The sequence below is a fragment of the Trematomus bernacchii genome, unplaced genomic scaffold (genome assembly GCF_902827165.1).
Source record: "Trematomus bernacchii unplaced genomic scaffold, fTreBer1.1, whole genome shotgun sequence".
Lineage (NCBI taxonomy): Eukaryota > Metazoa > Chordata > Actinopteri > Perciformes > Nototheniidae > Trematomus > Trematomus bernacchii.
The window spans coordinates 225243-251713 of NW_022987781.1; the positions used below are offsets into that span (position 1 = coordinate 225243).

Consider the following 26471-nt stretch of genomic DNA (forward strand, 5'->3'; position numbering starts at 1 on the left):
TTTGGCTATTTATTTACATTAATGTGTATGTTGCCGTTTATTGTGCAGCCACTGAAAACCTGTCCAGCATCAGTAGCATGGCTTACGTGGTTACTTGTATAGGTTGAGGTTGTTCTAGGCTGTTGCTTGGCGTGGCGAGAATATTGCTCCACTTTCTCCGGTCCCAGAGATTGGGCTTCCAGTAGCTCTGGAGAGAGCTTTCGCACCTGTGGCCACTAACGGTCATCATTTCTCTGCTTTGTTTCAAGACCCGCATCAGAAAGCTTTTCAATGGTGGTACTTTTCCAGTTGGTCTACCTCAGGGGTACTCAAATACAAATCTTAAAGGTCCAAAGAAAGTTTTCAATAAGACAAAGGTCCGTTTATTCATTCATTCAAACTTTTAAACAATTGCAACAAGATTCTTAACACGAGGTTGCAAAAACAAAAAGTCTCTGTAAGCAGCAGTTTTCATTGTTATTGTGTCTGTGCTTGATCCCTCAGAGTCGCAGTGTGAGAGCTGCACAGTTATGAATAAAGGCAGCTGCACCCTCTTTCATTCAGCATTCCCATTATTGCTTTATAAATGTCTCGCCCCCTTGTGTGTCCACTGAGGTTCGTCAGGCCCAACACATCTTCAACAACCTTTTGCCTCATCATAAAAACTCACAAACACCAGCAACTGAGCATTGTCAGTGGTGTCAGTGGACTCATCCACAGCTAAGGAAATGCACTGTGCATTTTGTATTCCATCACAAAGCTGATTCATCAAATCACCAGCCAGTATTTATGTTCTTCTGGTTGCTGTGGAATCTGAGAGGGGGCTTTGCTTGATTTGACCTGTTATTTCCTCTTTTTGTTTGCCTTCAAACATGGTCTCCATCACTTCAGTCATGCATTCTTTTATACTTCAGTTATTATCCAGTGGAAAGTCCTTACCTACTGGCCTAGTTTAATCAAAGTGGTTACTTTCTGTTGGCTGGGCAGTGTAGTTTTACACACCGTCTTATTTGACTTTCTCAGGACTTAAAACTGTTTTTTGGGGGCAGACCCCCACAAAGAAAAAAATATATTTACACACGTAAGGTCATCATCTTAACAGTGTTGTATGCTCATCCGTGAGCAGAGCATCAAGTTGTCTATTACAGCTGAATGCGGCGATTACCATTTTGTTCAGCAAAACGCCTCACAAACTTATTAAGATCAACAGCTTTAGTGCGTTTTGATTCAATGCTGAGTACAGCCACACTGACAGGCTCTTCTCTGTCATTGGAGACCGCACCTCATTCCTTCAGTACTTGGGTCCGAATGCTTCTCGTTTTGTGCCGTCCCGTTCAAAAGAAATCGCCACCAATCATATTTCCACGCTCGCGCTGCATTCACTTGCACTCGGACATTAGAGACTTTCTCTCATAAATGTCAGATGAGCCACAACTTTTCTTTCAACAACTGGGGTGGCAGCTGGGGTGAAGCTAGGCTACTAGCTACAGTACAGATTTTTTATACTCTCGCTCTGACTCGAGACACGCATTTTTCCCACCCGCATTCCGCGAAGACCCGCCCTACTGTGCCTCTGATTCGCAGACTGTTGGTGGGGGGAAAAAATGCTGACGGGATGCTGAATGTGATTGGACCAAAGCGTTGACAGACACACACAGACAGTGGAACAGTCTGACATGCAGAGCGCTGTTTGCAAGCGGACATAGCGGAGAATTTTGACTCGTTGCGTTGTGGCGATGTCTCGCAGATAACACAGATAATACAGATAATACAGATAATACATATGAAAAGTATAATTTGCTCAGAGTCCAGAGACAGATGTGGTTCGGTCCAGATCCGGACCGGAGTCCAGACTTTGAGGATGCCTAGTCTACCTGCTCTTCACGTAGCTCTGCATGTCGTCGTTTAGGTGCTTTTTGTTCTGGAGATAGGCACTGCTCAATCCACTCCTCCATAGTGAGACCCCCCCGGACGTCGAAGTTAATCTTAAATGTTTCCATCTTATGCTTTGTAAGTTTGTTTCGTAACGGAAGAAATGTAAATATATTTATAAAACGGACAAGTCAAATCAAGCAATCTGATTGGTCGATAGCGTTTTTGCGGACCTTTTTGATTACAGATTTGAAAACATCGTTGCTTGCTTTAAAAGTAGCTCAATCCATGATGTCAGACCTTGGGAAGTATCTAGATATCCCTGCCCTAATGCCAAAGGAACTGCACACTGAATATGTGTCGCCGTTTGATGTCTATGTCTGGACCGCTGCGTGAAAAGGAGGGTTTCTGCCCCGTTACTTCTCCGCTGTTTTCTTGTCCCAGTTTGCTTTTCAGCCCAAACTGTACAGTTTTTCTCAGACGCGGAGGGATACTGACTTGTTGTGAAAAGTAACTACAATTCTACCCGTGGTATACGCTCAGTATATCACGGCTAAGAACCAATCAGATTGCTTGATTTGACTTGTCCGTTTTATAATCAACAATAACACACAATTATCCTTGTTTTTATTTATTTGTTTAATTCTATAATCTCTGGCTTTTTTGGCGTCCGTCAGGAACTGAATTTCAAAATAAAATAACCGGAAACAGACGTAGGCCTATAAGGGACATTTCGAGCATAATTGCGATACACACCCACTGAACTGATTACTCAAGATCCTCAGCTATGGTTTAAGCTCGGTGATTGGATGTTTTAGCCGCAATGCACGTTGGGATATGGTGTTAATGCGATATGAAATCCGAAAAACATTTAGGAGTTTAGGATGGCCGAAGACACCACACTACCTACAGACCCGGCGCCAGAACAAATCTACAGAGGGCATGGGAGGGCACACAAAACCGTCATGTGCCGCGGCCCGAGATTTTCTTTTGGGGGTGCTGTGGGGTAGCTTGACGTTTCATAGAGGGTGCTCAAACATTTAGGGTTTCCCATTAATGTCCCGGGCGCTACAGTTTAATTTTCTACTGCAACACTCCCCACACGCACATACACAGTACACCCGCGACTGTTACAATGAAGGCTCGATGATCAGTGCTATTTTTATAAGTGGGGGGTGGACCAAACATCCTCTAGCGGGGTCCACCCCCCACTTAGAACCCCCCCAGAACTACACATGCTGGCTATTGTGTTTCGCAAAATGTTCTATGGAACGTCTCTACTGGGAACGTTTTCGTTTTTTCCACCAATTAGAAGTTGCCAGTATTAAACACATTGGTGTTATCAAATGTAAAACATATAATTAATAAATGGATGAAAATCGCTTGTGTCCATAATGGGCAATTTATACCCAGCTCATTGTTACTTTGTCATTCTACTCCACTACAATTCAGAGGTTAACCTGGTATTTTTACTCCACATTTATTTTAGATACTTTGCAGATTCTGATTAATGATGTGAAATATAAACAACCCTTAAATCAGATTTTAGTTACACCTGAGTAACATTCAGGGAAAGGTGATTGTCAAGTGCCAACAATCAGGAGAGATATTTGGTAGTTGCTGCTTGAGAAGACTAAACATTTATCTGCAGATCTCTATAAAGCATATTCATTACTCGTTATTCTCTTCTAATAGTTAATTAAAAACTGTATATAATGGCTATTTTGCACATCCCTTTCAAGATTTCAAGATTTTCTAAGGTTTATTGACATATCATATACACAACTACGGTGTAGTTATGCAATGATGAAAGACTTGGGTCGCAGGTTCCTCAACAGTGCATTACAAGACATCTGTCAATATGTGTGTACCTCCACCATTAAACATATTCTGCACATTTCTTATACTATCTACATACATAAGAGTATAATTAATGTGTATAATATCAGTTAAAATAAGTGCTTCAACATAGTTAACATTGCAGGAAAGCAATATATTAGACGTTAAGTACTTTGTCAGGCTTAATATTTATCTGTAGATACCCCCAAAGCTTTTTTCTTATTTAAAAGAAGACCTTAACCTAAAGTATTCTTTAATGTCTTAATAAAGGTTAATTAGTTTGTCTGTTTTGCACATCCTGCTATTAATATCTTTATACATCCGGCACTAAACTGTTTTATTGTAGAGATCACTTACAGTACAGCACATGTCTCAAACTCAAGGCCCGGGGGCCAAATCAGGCCCTTGGTGGATTTTATTTCGGCCTGCAGGATCATTTCTAATTACTATTAGATCTGGCCCGCCGGTATATTGCACGCACACCTTCACTCAATCCTGAGGGTTTCCTCAGCTCAGAGCCTGACCCCAAACATTGATGACCTTGCACCCAAGATGAGATCAAATCAAATCAAGTTTTGTTTATATAGCACATTTTTAAAAACGATTTTTGGTCGAGCCAAAGTGCTGTACATGTAATAATGACCTTACAGTAAGGACACTTTACAGCAAATACAACAGCACAGTTTGTTCAGAATATCAGTATGAGAAAACGACCCCCTCTGTCCTTAGACCCTCTGTCCTTAGACCCTCTGTCCTTAGACCCTCTGTCCTCAGACCCTCTGTCCTCAGACCCTCTGTCCTCAGACCCTCTGTCCTTAGACCCTCTGTCCTTAGACCCTCACATCGTACAAGGAAACACTTCCGGAGAAAACCCCACAGTTTAAAGGAACATGGGAGAAAGCTCAGGGAGAGCAACAGAGGAGGGGTCTCTCTCCCAGGACGGACACACGTGCAATAGATGCCGTGTGTAAATCAAAGAGAGAATACATTTTACAGCGTAGGTAGACCGAATGTTTGGAAATGCATGTGTCTATAATAAGGAGATGAATCCATGAAGATGTCAAGAACAATCCTGTGGGAGCCATCAGGGAAGCAGCATGACGAGAGTCAGGCAGGACCGCAGAGATGCCAAGTATCTGGCTTGAGCTAGCATCACAGAGCAGCACACTGAGTTTAATGGATGTTTCCTTCTGCACTTTCTTTCTTGTGACAACAGGGCATGTTTGGTTTGTTCTTTGAGGGAAATTGTTTTTTTGAAGCGGTTGTTGGCCTGTGGAAAAAAGTAATCATAAGAAATGACTCCGGAAAAGCTGCAGATAGAGCCATAAGAAATGAATGCAATTGATTATTTAATGTTGTTTTTATAGGCAATAATGTAAGCTTTGTTAGTCCCAGGTTTAATATGTGCAATAAGTTAATTTCAATAAGTTTTGCAATAAACATTGAACCAGTCCGGCCATCGACTAGTACCCATTTTGTAATGTTTGCCCACTGTGTATTTGAGTTTGATACCCCTGACTTAAAGTATCTTCTTGATTTTTTATATTCTATATTTCTATCATTGACCTTCTACTTTCCCCCTATGAAAGGATGTACTCTTAATATCTTTTTCATCAAATATAACATATTAAAGAAATAATTCAATAACGTGCTTTAACCATAGGCGGTGCACACAAGGTACACACAGCCATAATAACTTTGTATTATTAGTGTAGGACACTTATGTATGTATAACATCTGAAGATGTGTAGTTTTATTCATGTTTTCACATAATTCTACAGGATATTGCTATATTATTTCTCATGTTTTACATCTACACATTAATATCTGATTGTAAAACATCACAGACAGAAAGGTATGTCTCTCATTTGATGGTAAGCTATTGAAATTGTGATTCCATAGATGTGTCTCCCATCACCCAAAACCCCTGACTATTCTCTCAACTCAGTATTTACATTCTTATATTCAAAGAAAATCAGTAATATCTTTAAAAACTACAAGTCCTTTTCTATCAGCTGTGCACCGTTATGGTGTAAATACAACCTATCTACCGATTGGATCAAATATAAAAGTCAGCCGAATTAGTGTTGATACTGCAAGGAGACGTATTTTGTGAAAAGAAATGTAAGATGTTGTTTAATTGCTGATATATTTATGATCCACGCATATTCAGTTTCCGTGGTTCATGTTCTTCCTGTTTGTCTAGAAGTCTTCTCATCAGGGCTCTATAAATAAATAACTACGGCAGATGTGTAATATTTAATGCAGCCGAACCGTGTATTACAATGCCGTTATGTGATGACTTCCAAAGAGAAAAGCAAGCACACTCGAAATAAAGTATTATTTTTTTTTTTTTTTAAATGTCAATATTTCATATCGCATAAACACCATATCCCAACGTGCATTGCGGCACTCAGTTCAGTGGGTGTTTATCTGTTTCCGGTTATTTTATTTTGAAATTCAGTTCCTGACGGACGGTAAAAAAGCCAGAGATTATAGAATTAAACAAATAAATAAAAACAAGGATAATTGTGTGTTATTGTTGAGTAAATAACAGTGTGTTATTTAGAAAAGAATAACTAATTAGAAGGAAAAAAATATTAAAAAAATACAGATTTCAGTATTCTGAGGCTCTGAGCCATTTATTTTCCTCACGGACGGCAACAAAAGTCAGACATTATACGATTTAAAATTAAAAACAATAATCGTGGCTTGATATTGAGTAAGAACATGTTTTTATGAACCACACAGCTTCTGGTCTTCCAAGACCCGACCGGACAAAAAGACGTGTTGCAGGCACGAAACACACTAACAATAGAGAGGCGAAGTCTCGCCCATCTACTTCCGCCCCATGGGACCTTATTTCGGAAAAAATATGCATTGAAGTCAATGGAGAGAGAAAGATTATCTTTCGATCCCGTTTGAATTGTGCCACGAATTACACATATGATGTTTGTCAATCTTAACAAATAATTTCCATGTCAAAAAAGTCACAGTTTGTCGTAAAACTGTTGAAATATAAGACTATGAAAAATACGCAACTAGAAAGACTTTTAAAATCGTTCTGTGTGACACGAAAAAAAGGGGGAAATCGTGTTGGTGTTAAATCTTGTGACTATAACACGAAATGCCGTGAGACTGGGTTGCGAGGGATGCGTTTCCATGGTAACACCACATTATGTAACATCAGATTTGATGTAGAGCTGTTCAGGGCCAGTGTTAACCATCATGTGATGTTTGGTGGCGTTCTGAGCATGTCAGTTTGAGTTATGACATCATCGTGTTCCATCACACACCTGTGCTTGAACCCAGAGATCAGAGGTTTCCATGGTGATGTGCAGTAATCAGTGAGAGGAGAGCCTTTCCATTGATCTGAATGAGAGATAAACCTCTTACATGTGAACGTGTTGTTGAAGAACCGTAAAAGATATCGGTGACATTTCAACGCGTGAAGCATGTCAAGGAAGTTGAGTATCTGAAGTGTGCTTTTTGTGTACTTTCGGGTTAATAATGTGGCCTTTTTGGCAGATGAACTAAAGGTGTGCTGCTGCTGCTGTGAGGAAAGATCAAGCTGAATTTACAATCGGCCTTAATGGAGACATGTTGAAAGTTTTTGTCACTTCATGCCCTCAAGAGGCATTTTGTTTAATTATTTTTGCTTAATTATTTTTTAGATAGAGATGTTTTCCTACGTTTTTCATGAAAAATGATGTCTCAGGAATGTAGGGTTTTGGAATTATGGCAGGTTTAAAAAAAAATATGAAGGCTTACTTCAAGCTGTCCCCTACTCTAGCTGTGACATCACACACTCTAAAATCTGAAGAAGGCCAAGGTCTGAACAATGTTTAATATCTCTAAAAGTAAGAATCAGATTTAAAAGTTGTGTTACGCGAATAATGTCAGAAACATGTGTAACATTTTAAAGTTGGAATGAGGTTTCTGAGTGAAAGTATGAATGAACAGTTAGCAGTTGAAGTCGCATGAAGATTTGTTGAAGTCTGAAGAATTTCTCCATTGACTTCCATGTTAAAAATGTGATGTATTATGGGATGTATCTCTGGAATTATGAAAGTTATGAATGAGAAAAGTAATAGCAATCGATTCCCGACCGAGCTGAACGTTTTGATGTTTGAACGGAGTTTCTGTGATGTGGAATGTGGGAGGAGAAGAGGGGCAAAATAACCCGGCGGAATAATAATAAGTATAAAGAATGTGTGCGTAGAAGAACAAGTAGTTGGAATGCTGTATCAGCTTTCCAACTAAATCAGTGAGTGGGTCCTGCAGACACACTGAGACTCTGAACATTTAAGTGTGGCTGTATAGTTTGAATCAGCTCCTCAGAGGACACACTGATGCAGACGTGTGCAGCATATTAACAGCAGAGTTTGTAAACTTCTCCATGTTCCTCCATCTCCTCTCCATCATGTTAAATGTTTTAAACCCTCTTACTGCTCTGCAGACGCTCAGCCAGCTCCTCCTGCTTCATGCTCCTCAGGAAGTGCACTGAGATGTTCAGAAATGCCTCTCTGCTGCTCCTCCTCTGCTCTTCATCCTCACCGTCCAACACCTCCTCGTCCTCACTCTGACACTCTAAGCCTTCTGGGTAATCTGAACTCAGAGCCTTCTGGATCTTCTTCAGCTCGTTCTTCACAAAAGTCACGATGTTCTCCTCCAGTAGCTGGAACAGATTGATGAACATTGATCAGATGAATATCGTTAAAACTAAAGTTATTATGTTAGGGATAATGTGCAGCAAGGCGGACATTTTTGAAAAAATAACACCCGACACAAATCTTGATATCCTCTTTTTTCTATAATCACCACCCTCTTGGATGACTGCCACACTCACACTTAGGCAGGGCCACACCTCACTACAGAATCTTCTGGGATCTCATAAACAGATTTAGTCGTCTGCCTTCAAACACGAGTTCATTGAACCTGGTTCTCCAGAAGTTAGCAGAGGTAAGACCTTTCAGAGGTGAATCTGAGCCTGGTGGTGAACTTGCATAGACTCAATAGCTTCTGATAGGTCAGTCAGTCGGTCTGATTGATAGTCAGAGATTAATACAGGTGCGCCGACACAACAGTTAATTTAAAGAAGACAACATGTGATCATCTGTCCGTCTGAAGGCCTGCTGGTCTAAACAGAGCAGCATGGACACTGTCAGGACCTGAATGGTAGATCATCTGTAGTTCATAGTAAAGGTATATTTGTACACACCATAAATATGGAGTCCAGGTCAGTGTGATGCTTCGGGGCAGACTGATCACTGGGAACCTCTGAGAACTCCTGCAGAACTCTGTGGAGAAAACATCCAGAACATTTAAAGACTCTAATCTGCACACAGCTGACTGAAGGTGTTCTGAGATGAAGACAGAATAACAGGGTAGCTGTGGCTCAGCAGGTGGAGGGGGGGGGGGGGGTTATGAAAACACCAACATTACTGAGGCCTGAAAGCCGACCATCAGAAGCCTCCCAGCAGCTGATGGTGCGAGGAACAGAAAGCCCCATTATTATCTGGAGCCTGATCTGAACCAATCTGTGGTGCCTTCTCCAAAGAGAGTCAGATGCCCCTTTCACACCAACGCGGTTCCAGGGCCGGTTCGGAGCTAGAGCCTGATAAGCACCGTTTTTCCTGTTCACACCGCAGCGGAGCCGGCTCTAAGCACCGAAAAATGGTGCTTACCAAGCACCAAAAAATTGTCGGTCTAGAAGCAAGAACCAATAGGCTACGTCACACTTACATCGGAGGCAGGGGCGGGATCAACCTGAGCAACATTTTATTGGAGAGTACGGCAAATACAAGTTGTAACAAGCAGTAGCGCTGAGCAAAGTGACTAGAAGGCAACCACACACTTATAAAAACACACTTTATAAAGTCAGGCAACACTAACCAGGCTTCGTGTGATTCTGTTTATTTGTACCTTACTTTGACCATCCGTTCGCTGTTATTGATCATTGTGGAGAGCAGGCAGACGTTTGTTATTATAGCAGCTATCGGATGGAATCAATACATGGGCTGCACAGGTTGTCATGTCCGACTATCACAAGTAGAATCATAATGAAAAATACGCCGGTAAAAAGTGCCTGTAGAAAACGGCTTAGCAAGTAGTCAGTTTAGCTTCGGTTGCTATGCTAACATCACCCATGTTATACCAGAGAAACTTTCATAACAGCGTTGTGATGCCAAACAGCGGGCAGCGCTACAGCGGTCGCTAAATGAAACACATTAATAAACAATGAACCACGGCACTCTGGAGAAAAGTATAAGGTTGGAGAAGTAGTTATTTTATTTAATCTGGCTTCGTATGATTAAAAGCAACACGATCATCGACCCGAGGCCGTTGAGCTACGTAAACGGTGACGTCATGATGCAGCACCAGTCGGGCTCTGGGCGGTGTGAACAAAACGGGGGCTGAAAAGAAAAACCGGTTCCAAACCAGAAGAGCTCAAGAGGAGCTAGAACGGGAACCACGTTGGTGTGAAAGGGGCAAGATAGTAACAGAGTCCAGTTTGAAATTCTTACCTTTCATCAGCACTTTGTCCAGCTTTAAAGTAAGGAGGAGACTCCATAGAAAAGTCACTCTTCATGGACTCACAGCTGGGTCCAGGTCCAGGTCCAGGTCCAGGTCTCTGCTGCTGGATCCTGAAACTGATAAAGAACAGAGTAATAAACAGGGTTCCTGCAGGTTTCGCCAACTCAAATTTAAGACTTTTTAAGACCTTTTTAAGACCACTTTGAATAGAATTTAAGACCTATTTCACGGCAAGAAAGTATGAAGGAAAATTGCTATGAAAAAAGAAATACGTCCCATAATGACTTACAAAGTAAATGTATTCATGTTAAACATAAGAACAATGACTGAACATAACAGCATAACAGTACAGAACTGTGTCGTGTTAGACAAAAGTGTGTGTGTTTGTGTGTGTGTGTGTGTGTGTGTGTGTGTGTTAGGGCTGTGCAATTCATCGTATTTTAATCGCAATTACGATTTTGGCCTGCCACAATTACGAAAACAACATAATCGAAAAAAATGATTATTTTGCTTTGCTAGGTTGTGACAGTGCACTGCAACATATTTGATCTAATTAATTTTAATCTAATTTATTTTTATTTATATATGTTTAATAGCTTGTGGAAGTGCGCTCCAAAATATTTGTTGATCTTGTTTATTGGTATATTATTTATTTAAATGTATCATTTATTTAATAGATTTTTCCAACCTGGTCTCACCAGAATGCGTGACTCCACCACGACTCCTTAACACTGCAGTGCGTGGTGGAGTCACGAACTTTGCTACATTTACGTGTCGGCACCACGCAAACAACCCCAATGTAAAGTGAATGAGGCTCCTTTGTCGTGGTGCACACACGCATTTCTACAACGTCCAGCAGTGAGCTTTTATTCTATAAAACGTTTTTAAAATCTACTTTATAGCTTGTAGTAACTCACAGGAGGCTTCTTTTATTTTATTTGTATTCATAATAATTTTTATTTTCGTCAGAATGTGTTATGGTGCATTATTCACCAATGTTTGTTCTCAAAAAACAATGTATTGTGTGTAATACAACTGTGATTTTTATTAAATGAGTTAGTTTTTAAGGAAGGCCAGAGCTTCAGCTGTGTCAAAGAGATTGTTCCCTTTAGTTAACGTTATTTAAAAGATAATTATATTCCTATTTGATTAAGTACCCTTTATTGTATTACGGACGCAGAGAGCAATGTGAGCGTCCATTCCCATTGGATAACGGAGGATTTTACACCCGGAAGTAAGTATTCTCCTTACTGTCCATTGATTTTATTTACAGTGATATCTGCACTACTCATCAACTCAAAAACACCAGATTATCTTGTTAATTACACAACATTGATTGGTTTAAATTGTGTTCAATGCTTTTGTAATTTCCCCTTTCGATTCGGAGAAACAAATATGTGTTCAGAGTTTAGGATGGCCGAAGACACTACACTACCCAGAATCCTCAGCTATTGTTCCGCTTTGCCTCAAGCTCTGTGATTGGTTGACCTCCAACTGCATTCCATATGAAAAAAACGTTTCGTAAAAGATAAAATCATACTTTATTCAGCAGTGCTTGCTTTACTCTTTGAAAGTCATCACATGAATGCATTGTAATGAATGGTTTGGCTGCATTAAATATTACACATCTGTCGTAGTTCTTTATTTATCTACAGAGATCGGGCCTCAGAATAGACCGGAAACTATTCTTTTACCGTTCTGTTTTAATTTCACAATAAAGTTAGTAGTAATAATTAGTTTTGATATTATTGTTTTTTATTAACTACTAGACCGCTGGGTCATGTTAAGACCATCTTTTCTGTGTTGCTGTGGGTTTTTTACATCGCTTTTGTGTTACAAATATCAAAACAATAACAGAATATATCCGTTGTAAACTAAACCAGAAACAGCAGTATATTTTATTTTGTTAACACTGTAAACTTGACAGCTTTTTAACCCGCACCTCCTACTGGTTAAAGCACGTTATTACACGTTTAGAGTCATTGCAATGCAGGTAGATTGTGTTGCTTGTTAATGACTGTTTTAAAATGCCTTTTTCTTAATGTCTTTCATTTTTGTAAAGCACTTTTGAATGTGTTATATTTGATACATACTCTTAATATAGTGGGACAGTGGAAGGTCAATGATATAAATAATATAGAATAGAAAATATCAAGAAGATACTGTAAGTGATCTCTACAATAAAACAGTTTAGTGCCTGATAGGAGGATGTGCAAAACAGACAAACTAATAAGGCTTTATTTAAACATGAAAGAATACTTTAGGTTAAGGTCTTCTTTTAAATAAGAAAAAAGCTTTGGGGGTATCTACAGATATTAAGCCTGACAAAGTACTTAACGTCTAATATATTGCATGGTTTGTTTTGGAACTTGACCATCAACTTTCCTGCAATGTTAACTATGTTGAAGCACTTATTTTAACTGATATTATACATATTAATTATACTCTTATACGATGTATGTAGATAGTATAAGAAATGTGCAGAATATGTTTAATGGTGGAGGTTAGGGGTGTTGAAAATAATCGTTTCTACGATGCATTGCGATGCGGACGTGGATGATTCGGTATCGATGCAGTGACGGAAGATAATCGATTATAGCGTAGTAACGTTGCTTCCTGATTTTCCGGCCGCGGCTTTACTATAACGTTTTTTTTTCTGTCACTTTAATATCAAATCGGTCGGTGACGCAGAGATCAGGGAACAGACGTGACGCAGAGATCAGGGAACAGACGTGACGCAGTGATCAGGGAACAGACGTGACGCAGTGATCAGGGAACAGACGTGACGCAGAGATCAGGGAACAGACGTGACGCAGTGATCAGGGAACAGACGTGACGCAGTGATCAGGGAACAGACGTGACAGCGGCACAGCAACACCAAACACGGAGCAGTCTGCTTTATCCACCAACACCAGTCCAGAACCAACAGCAGAAGGACCCGCTCTGAATCACTCCGTGTCGCTGCGGCTCAGAGACACAAGGATTTATGTTTTTCAAAAATAATCGCGTTACAATCATGTCAGGTTTTTGGTGGATTTAATTAAGTCTTGGATTGCAGAGTATGAATGTCCTCTAGCAATTTTCAGTTGATAAATACTTGTGTAAAGTTTGTGAAGGCAGGAGGAAAAAAGCTTCCGCGATCACCGTCTCCTCTGTTCCTCCAAGCCCCGCCCCCTCCCTGAAAATAATGAGTGACAGGCTGATAGTGACCCGATAGAAACTTTATTATTCACTTAATCACTGATTGAGATATAATGAAGCTAACTTAATCTCATACATTCATGGGATTTATGTAACAGTAAGACAGAGAATACATTCTATACATTCTAACGTGTGCTACGAACGGCAAGTTGTATGACTCTTCTCTAACCACACAGTTCGTCTCTCACCGGCCGCCTCTCCAGCTTTTTATGGCTGCACCAGTGCTGCTTCTTTGTAGTTTCTTCTGCTGGTTTGTTGCTGCTGCTGGACGCACGCTCTTTAGTTTGTCCCTCTCCAGCTTTGATTACCGCCCTTCTTTCAGGTGTGGTGCTTTTAAAGCTGCAGCAACGCTGATTAGCAATTAGGGACTGATTACAGACAGCTGCTACTCTGTCAATCAGCCCGACTTTTTAACCCTTTGCTCTCCTGTGGATTCTCCAAGTTGACTTCACAGTAAGTGTGCACCCACATGCACTATTATAGTTTGTATATGCTGTTGTAAATACTCCTGTTGTCTGCTGTGTTCAGACTCAAGTCCTGTGTGTGATGCCACATTCAGTGTCCATTCAGAAGACCATTGCTAGAAGCTGCAGCTAGACTGCAGAAGCATTCGTTTTTTGTTTTTGAGGATGGAACAACTTCACACACAGATATAGGGAGGCTAGACCTATACAATTAATTTATTTTGGTTTATAAATGAATGTCAAGACATTTATGTTATTGATTTCTGAAGCACTTTCTAAATAATAAAAAGAGAGTTCATATGTATTTACTGCATGTATGCATTGATGAAAAAGAAGCCATGTGCAGTAATATAGAAAATTGAGGATGCAACGCATTGGTATGAATCGTGATTAGGGATGTCCCGATCACCTTTTTTTGCTCCCGATCAGATTCCGATCCTTTGATTTTGACAATCTGCCGATACCGATTTTTCCCGATCCGATCTTTATGCAATGCATTAAGAGAAAAAAAAGGTAACAGATAACGGCTGGTCATCCAACGAGATGAACTCAGCTATCTTGGCTGTTATTTTTTTGGCCTTTTCACTGTTCTGGGGCAGTTTCTCTTTCCTTTTAAAAGTCTCTGAAAGTGTTGGTTGTTTCAGTGCCGTTACCTGAGTGGCCGCTGTGTACTCCTCGTGTTGTTGTTGGTGTTTGTATTAGATTGGTCGTGTTGAACGTAGCTCTGTTCTTTCCACCACGCGGAACCTCCGCCTTGCAAACATTGCATCTGGCTGTTACACTGCCTTCGCTTTCAATTTTATAATACTTCCAAACTCCTGACATTTTCTCTGTCCCGACTCCCGAGTCACCAGCTGAACGTAGCCTCTCGTTAGCTTACTGCTACTATTAGACACTGCGCCCACTCTGTTGCCAGATTTGAGAGAAATAAGCAACCAGGTCTATGAAAACAAGCCCAAAAGAAGCAACACATACATGATGTTGTGTAATTTTAAACCAAAACTAAGGCCTCAGGATGACTTTAAGACGTGAACATGGTCATTTTTGTTTTGTAACATTAAATAAAATAAAAATATTTTATTAAAAAAAAAAAATTTAAATAAAAAAAAATCCCGATCCCCGATTTTTTTCTCCCGATTCCGATCTTTTGAAAATCACGTGATCGGCTCCAATCCCCGATCACGTGATCGGATCGGGACATCTCTAATCGTGATGCATCGTGATATCGAATTGAATCGAATCGTTGACAGGATAATCGTAATCGAATCGTGAGACCAGTGAAGATGCACAACCCTAGTGGAGGTACACAGATATCGATAGATGTCTTGCAATGCACTGTTGAGGAACCTGTGACCCAAGTTGTTCATTCATTGCATAACTACACCGTAGTTGTGTATATGATATGTCAATAAACCTTTGAAAATCTTGAAATCTTGAAAGGGATGTGCAAAATAGCTATTATATACAGTTTTTAATTAACTATTAGTAGAGAATAACGAGTAATGAATATACTTTATAGGGATCTGGAGATAAATATTTAGTCTTCTCAAGCACCCACTACCAAATATCTCGCCTGATTGTTGGCACTTGACAATCACCTTCACTGAATTTTACTCAGGTGTAACTAAAGTCTGATTTAAGGGTTGTTTATATTTCACATCATTAATCAGAATCTGCAAAGTAACTAAAATAAATGTAGTAAAAATACCAGGTTAACCTTAAAGAAAGCCCTCAGGATTATAAAAGACCCCCATCACCCCAGCCACAAACTGTTCTGTCTGCTGCCGTCTGGCAGGCGGTACCGCAGCATCCGGACTAAAACCACCAGACTCAGGGACAGCTTCATCCCACAGGCCAGAAGACTATTAAACACCTGAACTTTGAAACAACATCCATAACATTCATCCGGCTGCTACTTAGAAATTATTTATCTAATATATCATATTCCAATCACTTGTATATAGACTCTTATTGCACTATTTCACTTTTTACTATTTTACTATTTTTCTTTTTACTTGCACTAGTTTTTTTGTGTATCTGTTTTATTGTGTTGCACTGTTGGAGGAGCCTGTGACCTAAGGGGGGGGGGGGGGGGGGGGGGGGGGGGTTAGGACACGTTCTAAGCACATGGTGTAGTCCCATAGCTGAGGATTCTGGGTAGTGTAGTGTCTTCTGCCATCCACACACTCCGAAAAAATATTTGTTTCTCCGAATCGAAAGGGGAAAATACAAAAGCATTGCACACAATTTAAACCAATCAATGTTGTGTAATTAACAAGATAATCTGGTGTTTTTGAGTTGATGAGTAGTGCAGATATCACTGTAAAATCAATCGACAGTAAGGAGAATACTTACTTCCGGGTGTAAAATCCTCTGTTATCCAATGGGAATGGACGCTCACATTGCTCTCTGTGTCCGTAATACAATAAAGGGGATATGATCAAATAGGAATATAATTATCTTTTAAATAACGTTAACTAAAGGGAACAATCTATTTGACACAGCTGAAGCTCTGGCCTTCCTTAAAAACTAACTCATTTAATAAAAATCACAGTTGTATTACACACAATGCACTGTTTTTTGAGAACAAAAATTGGTGAATAATGCACCATAATACATTCTGACGAAAAATAAAAATTATTATGAATACAAATTTAAAAAAAGAAGCCTACCGTGAGTTAAGTTAAGTTAAAAGTTAACGAGATTCAGAGTGCAACTCTGTCCCGGTGTGCAAAAAATACAAACACATACAGAACACTAAAAAACACGGTCATAGGACAGACACCATAAACAATCATACGGGGGAATAAATAGTTAAAAATATTGATATAAAAATAGTATATAAAGTGCATTCAAAGTGTGTGTATATGTGAGACTGGTTACGGTTATTGCATTATGTGTGGTGGTTGAGCAGCCTGACGGCCCAGGGGTAGAAACTGTTTTTGAGTCTGTTTGTCCGTGACTCGATGCTCCTGTATCTTCTCCCAGAAGGCAGGAGAAAGAACAGACTGTGACCTGGGTGAGAGCTGTCCTTTATTATTTTGTTAGCTCTGTTGCGGCAGCGGGAGGTGGAGATGTGTTCCAGAGAGGGGCAGGGGGCAGCCGATGGTTTTCTCTGCCATCCTGATCACTCTCTGCAGGGCTTTCTTGTCCGCAGCTGAGCATCCTGCATACCACCCAGAGATGGAGTAAGACAGCACGCTCTCGATGGTCGCCCGGTAGAAGGACACCAGCAGCTTCTTGTTCAGTCGGTTCCTCCGAAGCACCCTCAGGAAGTGTAGTCGCTGCTGGGCCTTCTTAACTGCTGCAGTGGTGTGTGCTGTCCAGCTGAGGCTCTCCGAAATGTGAACCCCCAGGAACTTAAAGGTGGGGACCCTCTCCACTCTCTCTCCGTTGAGGTGAAGGGGGGCGTGTTCTGGATGGTGCTTTCTGAAGTCTATGATGATTTCTTTTGTTTTGCTTGTGTTCAGATGTAGGTTGTTAGCTGAACACCACGCAGACAGCTTCAGGATCTCGTCTCTATATGCCGACTCGTCGGCTCCCTTATATATTTGGCCGACCACAGTGGTGTCATCTGCAAATTTTATAATGGAGTTGGAGGGGTGGGTGGGAGAGCAGTCGTGTGTGTAGAGTGTGTAGAGTAGCGGGCTCAGCACGCAGCCCTGCGGGGAGCCAGTGCTGAGGGTGCGGGTGGAGGAGCAATAAGGGCCTATTTTCACTGTCTGAGGACGGTCTGTTAGGAAATTATTAATCCAGGTGCATAAGATGGAGGGGAAACCTAGGCTTGACAGTTTTTCCACTAGTATGTCAGGTATGATGGTGTTAAAAGCTGAGCTAAAATCGACAAACAGCATCCTTATATAGTTGCCTGGGCCTTCTAGGTGGCTCACAGCTGTGTGAAGGACCGTGGAGATGGCATCATCCGTGGATCTGTTGGCTCTATAGGCAAACTGATGAGGGTCGAGGGAGGGTGGGAGGCTGGCTTTGATGTAGTCGGCTATCAGTCTTTCGAAACATTTCATCACCGCCGATGTTAGGGCTATGGGCCTGTAGTCGTTGAGCTCTCTGACTGGTGACTTTTTGGGGACAGGAATGATGGTAGCAGTTTTCAGACAGGATGGAATGCAAGCTTGTGACAGGGACAGGTTGAATATCCTGGTCAGGACCCCTGAAAGCTGGTCAGGACCCCAGAGAGCTGGTCAGCACAAGCTTTGAGTACTTTGCCGAGTACTCCATCGGGTCCTGCGGCTTTTCCAGGATTCACAGACCTCAGCGTCTGCTTCACCTGATGTTCTTTGAGAGTGGGAGGTGGTATGGAGCTGGAAGTTTGCAGGGACGGAGGCAGAGTAGAAAAGTGGGGGGGGTCTGCTAGCCTCAAAGCGGGCAAAGAAGTGGTTTAGCTCCTCTGCGAGGTGGGCGTCAGCTCTAGTAGTGCCAGGTGTTTTGCCCTTATAGTTGGTTAGCTGGTGAAGGCTCTGCCAAACGCACCGCGTGTTGTTATGAGCGAGATTCTCCTCCACTTTTCCCTTGTAGTCCTCCTTCGCAGCCTTGATGCCTCTCCTCAGGTTCGCCCTTGCCATGCTGTACTGGGCTGCGTCCCCTGACCTGAAGGCTGTGTCACGGGAACTCAGGAGAGACCGCACCGCTCTTGTCATCCATGGTTTTTGGTTAGGGTAGACCCGAATGCGTTTTTCCACAGTTACAGTGTGCTATAAAGTAGATTTTAAAAACGTTTTATAGAATAAAAGCTCACTGCTGGACGTTGTAGAAATGCGTGTGTGCACCACGACAAAGGAGCCTCATTCACTTTACATTGGGGTTGTTTGCGTGGTGCAGACACGTAAATGTAGCAAAGTTCGTGACTCCACCACGCACTGCGGTGTTAAGGAGTCGTGGTGGAGTCACGCATTCTGGTGAGACCAGGTTGGGTTTTTGTAGTGGTTTCTCAGTTGAATTATACGTTCAGGGTAATCAACAGTTAAAAAGATACTGTTCAAATTATTATTTGTTTTAAAGTTCAATAAATGGATGTTTTCAAAGTCAATGAATAATCGTGATATCAATTATTGACCAAAATAATCGTGATTATGATTTTTGCCATAATCGAGCAGCCCTAGTGGGTGTGTGTGTGTGTGTGTGTGTGTGTGTGTGTGTGTGTGTGGTGTGTGTGTGTGTGTGTGTGTGTGTGTGTGTGTGTGTGTGTGTGTGTGTGTGTGTGTGGTGTGTGTGTGTGTGTGTGTGTGTGTGTGTGTGTGTGTGTGTGTGTGTGTGTGTGTGTGTGTGTGTGTGTGTGTGTGTGTGTGTGTGTGTGTGTGTGTGTGTGAGTGTGTGTGAGAGTGAGAGAGAGAGAGAGAAAGTAACAAGAGCTATATTCAGAGCTCTGCTGCCTTGGCTACAATCTTTCATCGTTGCTGTTGCATGATTGGTGTTTAGCTACGGTATTTAGCGTCTATAGCACCTCTGCTTTTAGGGTTGACGTAGACCCAAACGTCGCCCGGAGGTCCCCCGGTGTTGTTGCGGGAGCTGCTGCACTAGCTAACGCTGCACTAGCTAACGCTACATTAGCAAAACAAACGCTAACTTCTTTTGCAAAAGCTGCAGCGGGCTTCAAACACGTTCCCCTCCACTGGTTTCAACCAAGCACTAAATTCGATGTTTTCCAACCAAATACGGTTGAACTTACACTTCCCCATATTTATTTGTAAGTAGATTTGAAGATACATGAGTTTCTGACTGCCGCTAGCTGAAGCTTGGTTGCTATGTTACTAGCTGGGTGTTCTCCAATAAGGGGCCGGGGGAAACAAAGTTAGTGATTACTGGTTCCATGTTGATTTAATTCAATACAGATTGTTGGGGGGAACTGAAAGGCTCTCACCGTACAGGTTACTTTGCAGCCCGGACATTTCCCCCAAAACGCATTTAGAGGCGATCGCAACACAGAAGTACCTTTCAAATCCCATCATTTTTAAGACCTTCTAAATCATATTTAAGACCTTTCTTATTTTTTTGGTCATATTTAAGACCTTTTTAAGGCCTTAAATTCAGATGATCAAATTTAAGACTGTTTAAGACCCCGCGGGAACCCTGAATAAAACCACCAGACACCTCACGCCGCCCCTTCATGCCATTAACAGCTCACTACCTGCCGTCAAACAGAAGGGGGGGGTCGTCTAAAACAATCCATGATTAAGGTCTTAATTTGGTAGAGTCATCTTTCTTTGCTCATTATATGATTCATAATACAAATAGAAGTCATTAGAAACCAACTCAAGAGAGGTACGTTGGAGGCTGGAGCAGGATTGACTCTTCTCCAAAGAGAGTCAGATACCCCATTCACACCAACGGTATTTCGGGGCTGGTTCGGTGCTGGTGCTTGAAAAGCACCGGGTTTTCCTGTTCACACCGCAGCGGAGCAGCCTCTAAGCTCCGGAATCCGGTTCGTTTCGAGCACCAAAAAGTTGTCCGTCTAGAAGCAAGAACCGCATACGTCACGCTTACGTCGGAGGGGGGCGAGATTAACCTGAGCTAACAGTTAAGGCGAGTACGGCAAATAAAAGTTGTAACAAGCAGTAGCGCTGAGCAAAGTGACTAGAACGCAACCACACACTTGTAAAAAAAAACACGCTTTATAAAGTCAGGCAACACTAACCAGGCTTCGTGTGATTCTGTTTATTTGTACCTTACGTTCGCTGTTATTGATCATTGTGGAGAGCAGGCAGACGTTTTGTTTGTTATTATAGCAGCTATCGGATGGAATCAATACATGGGCTGCACAGGTTGTCATGTCCGACTATGCCTGTAGAAAACGGCTTATGCCACAATAGGATAGCAACAAGTAGTCAAGTAGTCAGTTTAGCTTCGGTTGCTATGCTAACATCACCCATGTTGTACCAGAGAAACTTTCATAACAGCGTTGTGATGCCAAACAGCGTCAATTCAGACTGACACACATTCACTTAAGGGGAACTGGGGATATGTATCAGCTGCTTGTGTGACAGTCAGACAGTGAATACTTTAGAGCCGTGTGAGCTAACCCGGAGCTAACGGGAGAATACACTCGTGGAAGAGCAGCCAGCACTGCAGCGGTCGGTAAATGAAACACATTAATAAACAATGAACCACGGCACTCTGGAGAAAAGTATAAGGTTGGAGAAGTCGTTATTTAATTTAATCTGGCTTCGTATGATTAAAAGCAATGCAGTCCCCGGCCCATTGTTGTTGTGAGGTGAGCTCCGTTGGGGAGAAAATCAGCGACGTAAACTGTGACGCTCTTTTCACACCGCTCAAAGACCGACTGGTGCTGCCGCTGCTAAACCGAAGTACCGGTTCCGAACCTGAAAAGCTCTAGCACGGAGCTTGAACCGGAGTTACGTTGGTGTGAAAGGGGTAAGATAGTAACAGAGTCCAGTTTGAAATGCTTACCTTTCATCAGCACTTTGTCCAGCTTTAAAGTAAGGAGGAGACTCCATAGAAAACTCACTCTTCATGGACACACAGCTGGATCCAGGTCCAGGTCCAGGTCTCTGGATCCTGATACGAATAAAGAAGAGTTCATCTTTGTGCTCTTCTTTTTATTGGATTTATGATCAAGCTCACATTTTAAACAGGCTAACGCTGCAAACTTCCCGCAGTGGGACCACTTTCTGAGTCTGAGAGTCAGAAGATAGTCCAGTTTTCAATTTCATACCTTCCCTCTGCAGGACGTCCTGATTTAAAGACAATACGGTGATCCATAGACCAGTCACTCTTCATGGACACACAGCTGGGTCCAGGTCCATCTGCAGGTTCAGGTTCAGGTCCAGGTCCAGGTCCAGGTCCAGGTCCAGGTCCAGGTCCAGGTTCAGGTTCATCTTCAGGTCCAGGTCCAGGTTCAGGTCCAGGTCCAGGTCTAGGTCTCTTCCGCTGCTTCCTGAAACAAACAAGTCAAAGTGAACAAAGTGAGTTATAGCAGATTCTCTCTGGTTCCAGTTCATGGATCAGTTTGCTCTTTCTTTAGCTTCACATCAGTTTCAGATGTCCAGTTCTTCTTTAGCGTCCCACTAGAGGACATCTGACTTCTAGCAGAGATAAAACAACCACACAACAACAACAACAACAACACAATAATCAAATAATCATCTCTGAAAAGATGGAGTAAGCTAGAAGAACCAAAGAGCTAACAGAACAATGTCCCAGCGTCCGGGAGAAGAAACTCTGAACTCCTCAGAAAGAAGCTGATCACGTGACACACTTTTACATTCTCACCTTCCCTCTGCAGGACGTCCAGATTTAAAGAAAAGAGGGGGATCCATAGACCCGTCACTCTTCATGGACACACAGCTGGATCCAGGTCGATCTTCAGGTTCATCTTCAGATCCAGGTCCAGGTCCAGGTCCAGGTCCAGGTCCAGGTCTAGGTCTCTTCCGCTGCTTCCTGAAACAAACAAGTCAAAGTGAACAAAGTGAGTTATAGCAGATTCTCTCTGGTTCCAGTTCATGGATCAGTTTGCTCTTTCTTTATCTTCACATCAGTTTCAGATGTCCAGTTCTTCTTTAGCGTCCCACTAGAGGACATCTGACTTCTAGCAGAGATAAAACAACAACACAACAACAACAACAACAACAATAACAACACAAGAATCAAATAATCATCTCTGAAAAGATGGAGTAAGTTAGAAGAACCAAAGAGCTAACAGAACAATGTCCCAGCGTCCGGGAGAAGAAACTCTGAACTCCTCAGAAAGAAGCTGATCACGTTACACACTTTTACATTCTCACCTTCCCTCTGCAGGACGTCCAGATTTAAAGGTATAAGGGGGATCCATAGACCTGTCACTCTTCATGGACACACAGCTGGATCCAGGTCCAGGTTCAGGTCCATCTTCATCTTCAGGTCCAGGTCCAGGTTTGGGTTTAGGTCCAGCTTCAGGTCCAGCTTCAGGTCCAGCTTCAGGTCCAGCTTCAGGTCCAGCTTCAGGTCCAGGTCCAGGTCTCTGCTGCTGCATCCTAATACTGATATCAGAGAAAGATAAAGATGGCGTCTCCTCTCAGTTTTTATTTATTTTTATTTAGCCTTTATTTATACAGGTGTAAAATCTCATTGAGACACAAGGTCTCATTTCCAAGAGAGACCTGTCAGTGGTAACACTACCACACAAAGTTACAGACAGACAGGACACTAAACACAGAGGCAACCCTAAAATACAACATCCAATCCATATACAGTATTCAGATATAGCAGGTGCAAACACCCACAGATGATTTCTCCAGCTTTTTTAACATTAGTTTAAAATCCGTGATGGGTATCAAACTGGTCAGCTTAAGTTCCTGCTGAAGTGTGTTCCAGGTCGAGGGGGCAGAGTATGATATGGCTTTTTTCCCAAGCACCGTGCGTACTGAGGGGACGGACAGAGTGATGTCATTTTGAGATCGTAGGCTATAGCTGTACTGTTTGTGTGATATGTAAGTGGATATGTAGAGGGGCAGCAGTCCAAGCATAGCGGTATAGATGAGTTTGTACCAGTGCAGTGATCTGCGCATTGATAATGATGTCCAGTTGACTAAAGAGTACGCTGTACTCTTTAGTCAACTGGACATCATTATCAGTGGTGTGTGAGGGGTTTACAGTGGGTTATGAACCTCAGAGCCCCATGGTAGACAGCGTCCAGCAGATGAAGGGAGTGAGCTGAGGCGTTCATGTACACAACATCCCCGTAGTCCAAGAGCGGCAACAATGTGGCAGCTACAAGCCGTTTCCTCGCACTTGTGGAGAAGCAGGCCTTATTTCTAAAAAAGAATCCCAGTTTTAATTTCAATTTCCTTAAGAGATTGTCAATATGTGGTTTGAAGCAGAGATTGTCATCTATAGTAATGCCTAAGTATCTGTAGGTGTTAACAGCTTCAATGGGGTTATGCTGTGCAGACATGATGCAGGGAAGAACAGTTGGTAACCTTTTCTTATTGGAAAACAACATGACTTTTGTCTTATCTGAGTTTAACACCAACCTAAGGTGGAACAGATGTGACTGAAAAGTGTCAAAAGCAGACTGCAGACGTTCAAAGGGCAACAGTGCTAGCACAACAGTACACAGCAGTATCATCTGCATATAGATGTACAGAGGCATTAATACTTTTACCCAAATCATTTATATAAATAGTAAAAAGGGTCGGTCCCAAGACCGAACCTTGAGGAACACCTCTGGGCACATTAAGAAAGCTTGAGGAGAGACCGCTGAATTTTACACATTGCTTGCGATTCGAAAGATAGTTTGCAAACCAACCAACAGCTTGGTCAGACAGGCCTATATGGGGTCACTTCATGGTCCACAGTATCACCAACAGCTTGGTCAGACAGGCCTATATGGGGTCACTTCATGGTCCACAGTATCAAATGCCTTGGATAAGTCTATAAAAAGGGCAGCACAGTAGCTCTTTGCGTCCAAGCTTTCGACAATGTCATTCACTACTTTCAAAGCAGCTGTTACTGTACTGCTTCCTAAAGCCTGACTGGTGAGGAGATAGGATGTTGTTCAAGCTTAAATATTCTTTGATTTGATCATTCACCAGCCTTTCAAGTACTTTAGCTAAAATAGAGAGCTTGGAAATTGGTCTGTAATTATTCATCACCATGGGATCACCACCTTTCAATAAGGGGAGAACATTTGCAGTTTTCCAAACATCTGGAATGACATTGTTTGTTATAGAAATATTAAAAACATGACACAGTGGTTTGGCTATAATATCTGCAGCTAGCCGTAAGAAATAAGGGGGGAGATCGTCCGGGCCTCCTGATTTTTTGGGGTCTAGGCCCTTTAGAGCCTTACAAACCTCCCCAACATTGAAGGGGTTGAAGGAGAAAGTGTGGCTACTGGAGGCATGACTATTGGCGATGGAGGGAGATGATTTACCAAAAGATAATGTGTTAAACAAGGAACTGGACGCAATAAAATGTTTATTAAAACAATTAAGCATCTCTGTCTTATTTGACACAGGGGTGGAGTCAACAACAACATGTCGTTGTGTCCCTGAGACACTTCACCCCAAATTGCTCCTATGGGAATTGCCCACAGTATTGAGTATGTAATTCGCTTTGGATAAAAGCATGTAACATGTCATGTAATGTAATGTAATGCAGCTTTAGTATCCGGTTCCGGCCATTTGTTTAAGAAATTAAAACAGTCTAATCCCTTAAACCAGTGGTTCTCAACCTGTGGTACGCGTACCACTGGTGGTACGCCAGCTCCCGCTAATGGTACGCGGAGGAATCTGACATATAACAAGTAACATGTAATGTAATGTAATGTATGACCAACACCCAGTTTTTGATTATTATCTCTCTTTCATTTATTTAGGAAGAGTCCGAACCAGAGCTTGGAGGTGTTGCAGTGGCCCTCCTTACTGTCATCAGTGACAATGGCACAAGTCAAGTGCAATATCAGCCTGTGACCATCTCTGTTGTCATCGAAAATGACATTGTGGTCAGCCTCCCCAGACTTGCAGATGCATTCCTGGTAATGTTTGGACTAATTTATGCACTACACCTCAGCTATCCCAAAGGACTGACAAACACTTTCGAGTTCACTCAGAAGGTTTTACTTGGTCTGGAAGATGGTAAATTGTCGCCCAAGTTGCAGACCCTCAAGAATGACTTGATGATGCATGTGTAGAAATCCATCTGAAAAACAGGTGTGGAGTGCGGCATTTTAAGGCATTTCCCCTCTACTTCAAAGTGATTTCCTTCTGAAAAAAAAAAATGTTTAAAAAATTGCTGTACCAGTTGCTGCAGGTTTTCAGCCAGGTGGTCAAGCTGCTCAATGTTCCCTTTTACTTGTACATGTTATATTAATGTAAAATTAATTAGGGCATTTTGTGTCCTGTGGCTCTCTGTTTGATTCTGTGACTAACTCTGCTTCTGTGAACACCACAGTCTGTGACTCTGAAAAACGTGTTTTGGAAAACCCTTTTAGTTTTACTCCTTTTACTGTTGATGTTGTTCGTGAAGCTTTAACCAAGTTAGATCCTAAGAAACCGGCCGGCCCGGAGAACGTAGAACCTTTCTTTTTAAAGATAGTTGCAGATGTTATTGCTCCACCTCTCACTTCTCTTTTTAACCTCTCCCTCAGCACAAACACAATTCCTAAAGTATGGAAGTCAGCGTATGTCCTGCCACTACTAAAAGGAGGGGAAGCAACTATTTTAAATAACTATAGGCCCATCTCTAAATTGTCAGTTCTGGCTAAGGTTCTTGAACGCCTAGTGAGTGAACAGGTAAAGGTGTTTTTATGTACAAATGACATCCTGTCTAAACATCAGTCAGGCTTCAGAAAGCAACACAGCACCATCACTGCCACAATGAAAGTGGTGAATGATGTGGCGAGTATTTTAGATAATAAGCAGAGCTGTGCAGCTCTATTTATTGACCTTTCCAAAGCGTTTGATACCGTTGATCATCGCATCTTAAAGCAGAGGCTACTCAGTATTGGCTTATCCAGCCATGCAGTGGGTGGTTTGTGAACTACCTCTCTGAAAGGTCCCAATGTGTTCACTTTGATGGGCTGTCTTCTGAGTGGTTGAACATTACTAATGGTGTTCCTCAAGGTTC

The 26471-nt window shown here is 41.9% G+C and overlaps 1 protein-coding gene across 3 annotated transcripts in view; it reads right to left on the minus strand.

The window, feature by feature from the left end:
• LOC117497367 (NLR family CARD domain-containing protein 3-like) overlaps nucleotides 1-26471 on the minus strand; it is a 49480-nt gene that overhangs the window by 15489 nt on the left and 7520 nt on the right. Inside the window, exons 1-6 of one of the 3 annotated variants that reach the window (XM_034149326.1) lie at nucleotides 23510-23533; nucleotides 22649-22882; nucleotides 21315-21422; nucleotides 10218-10343; nucleotides 8912-8990; nucleotides 8140-8368 (exon numbers count right to left, since the gene is read on the minus strand). In XM_034149326.1, the coding sequence (XP_034005217.1) occupies nucleotides 8140-8368; nucleotides 8912-8990; nucleotides 10218-10343; nucleotides 21315-21422; nucleotides 22649-22875 (769 nt within the window). In that variant the 5' untranslated portion in view covers nucleotides 22876-22882; nucleotides 23510-23533. Of the gene's footprint in view, nucleotides 1-8139; nucleotides 8369-8911; nucleotides 8991-10217; nucleotides 10344-21314; nucleotides 21423-21579; nucleotides 21703-22648; nucleotides 22883-23509; nucleotides 23534-26471 lie in introns of those variants that run through there. The other 2 variants (XM_034149325.1, XM_034149327.1) reach the window with 2 other exon arrangements.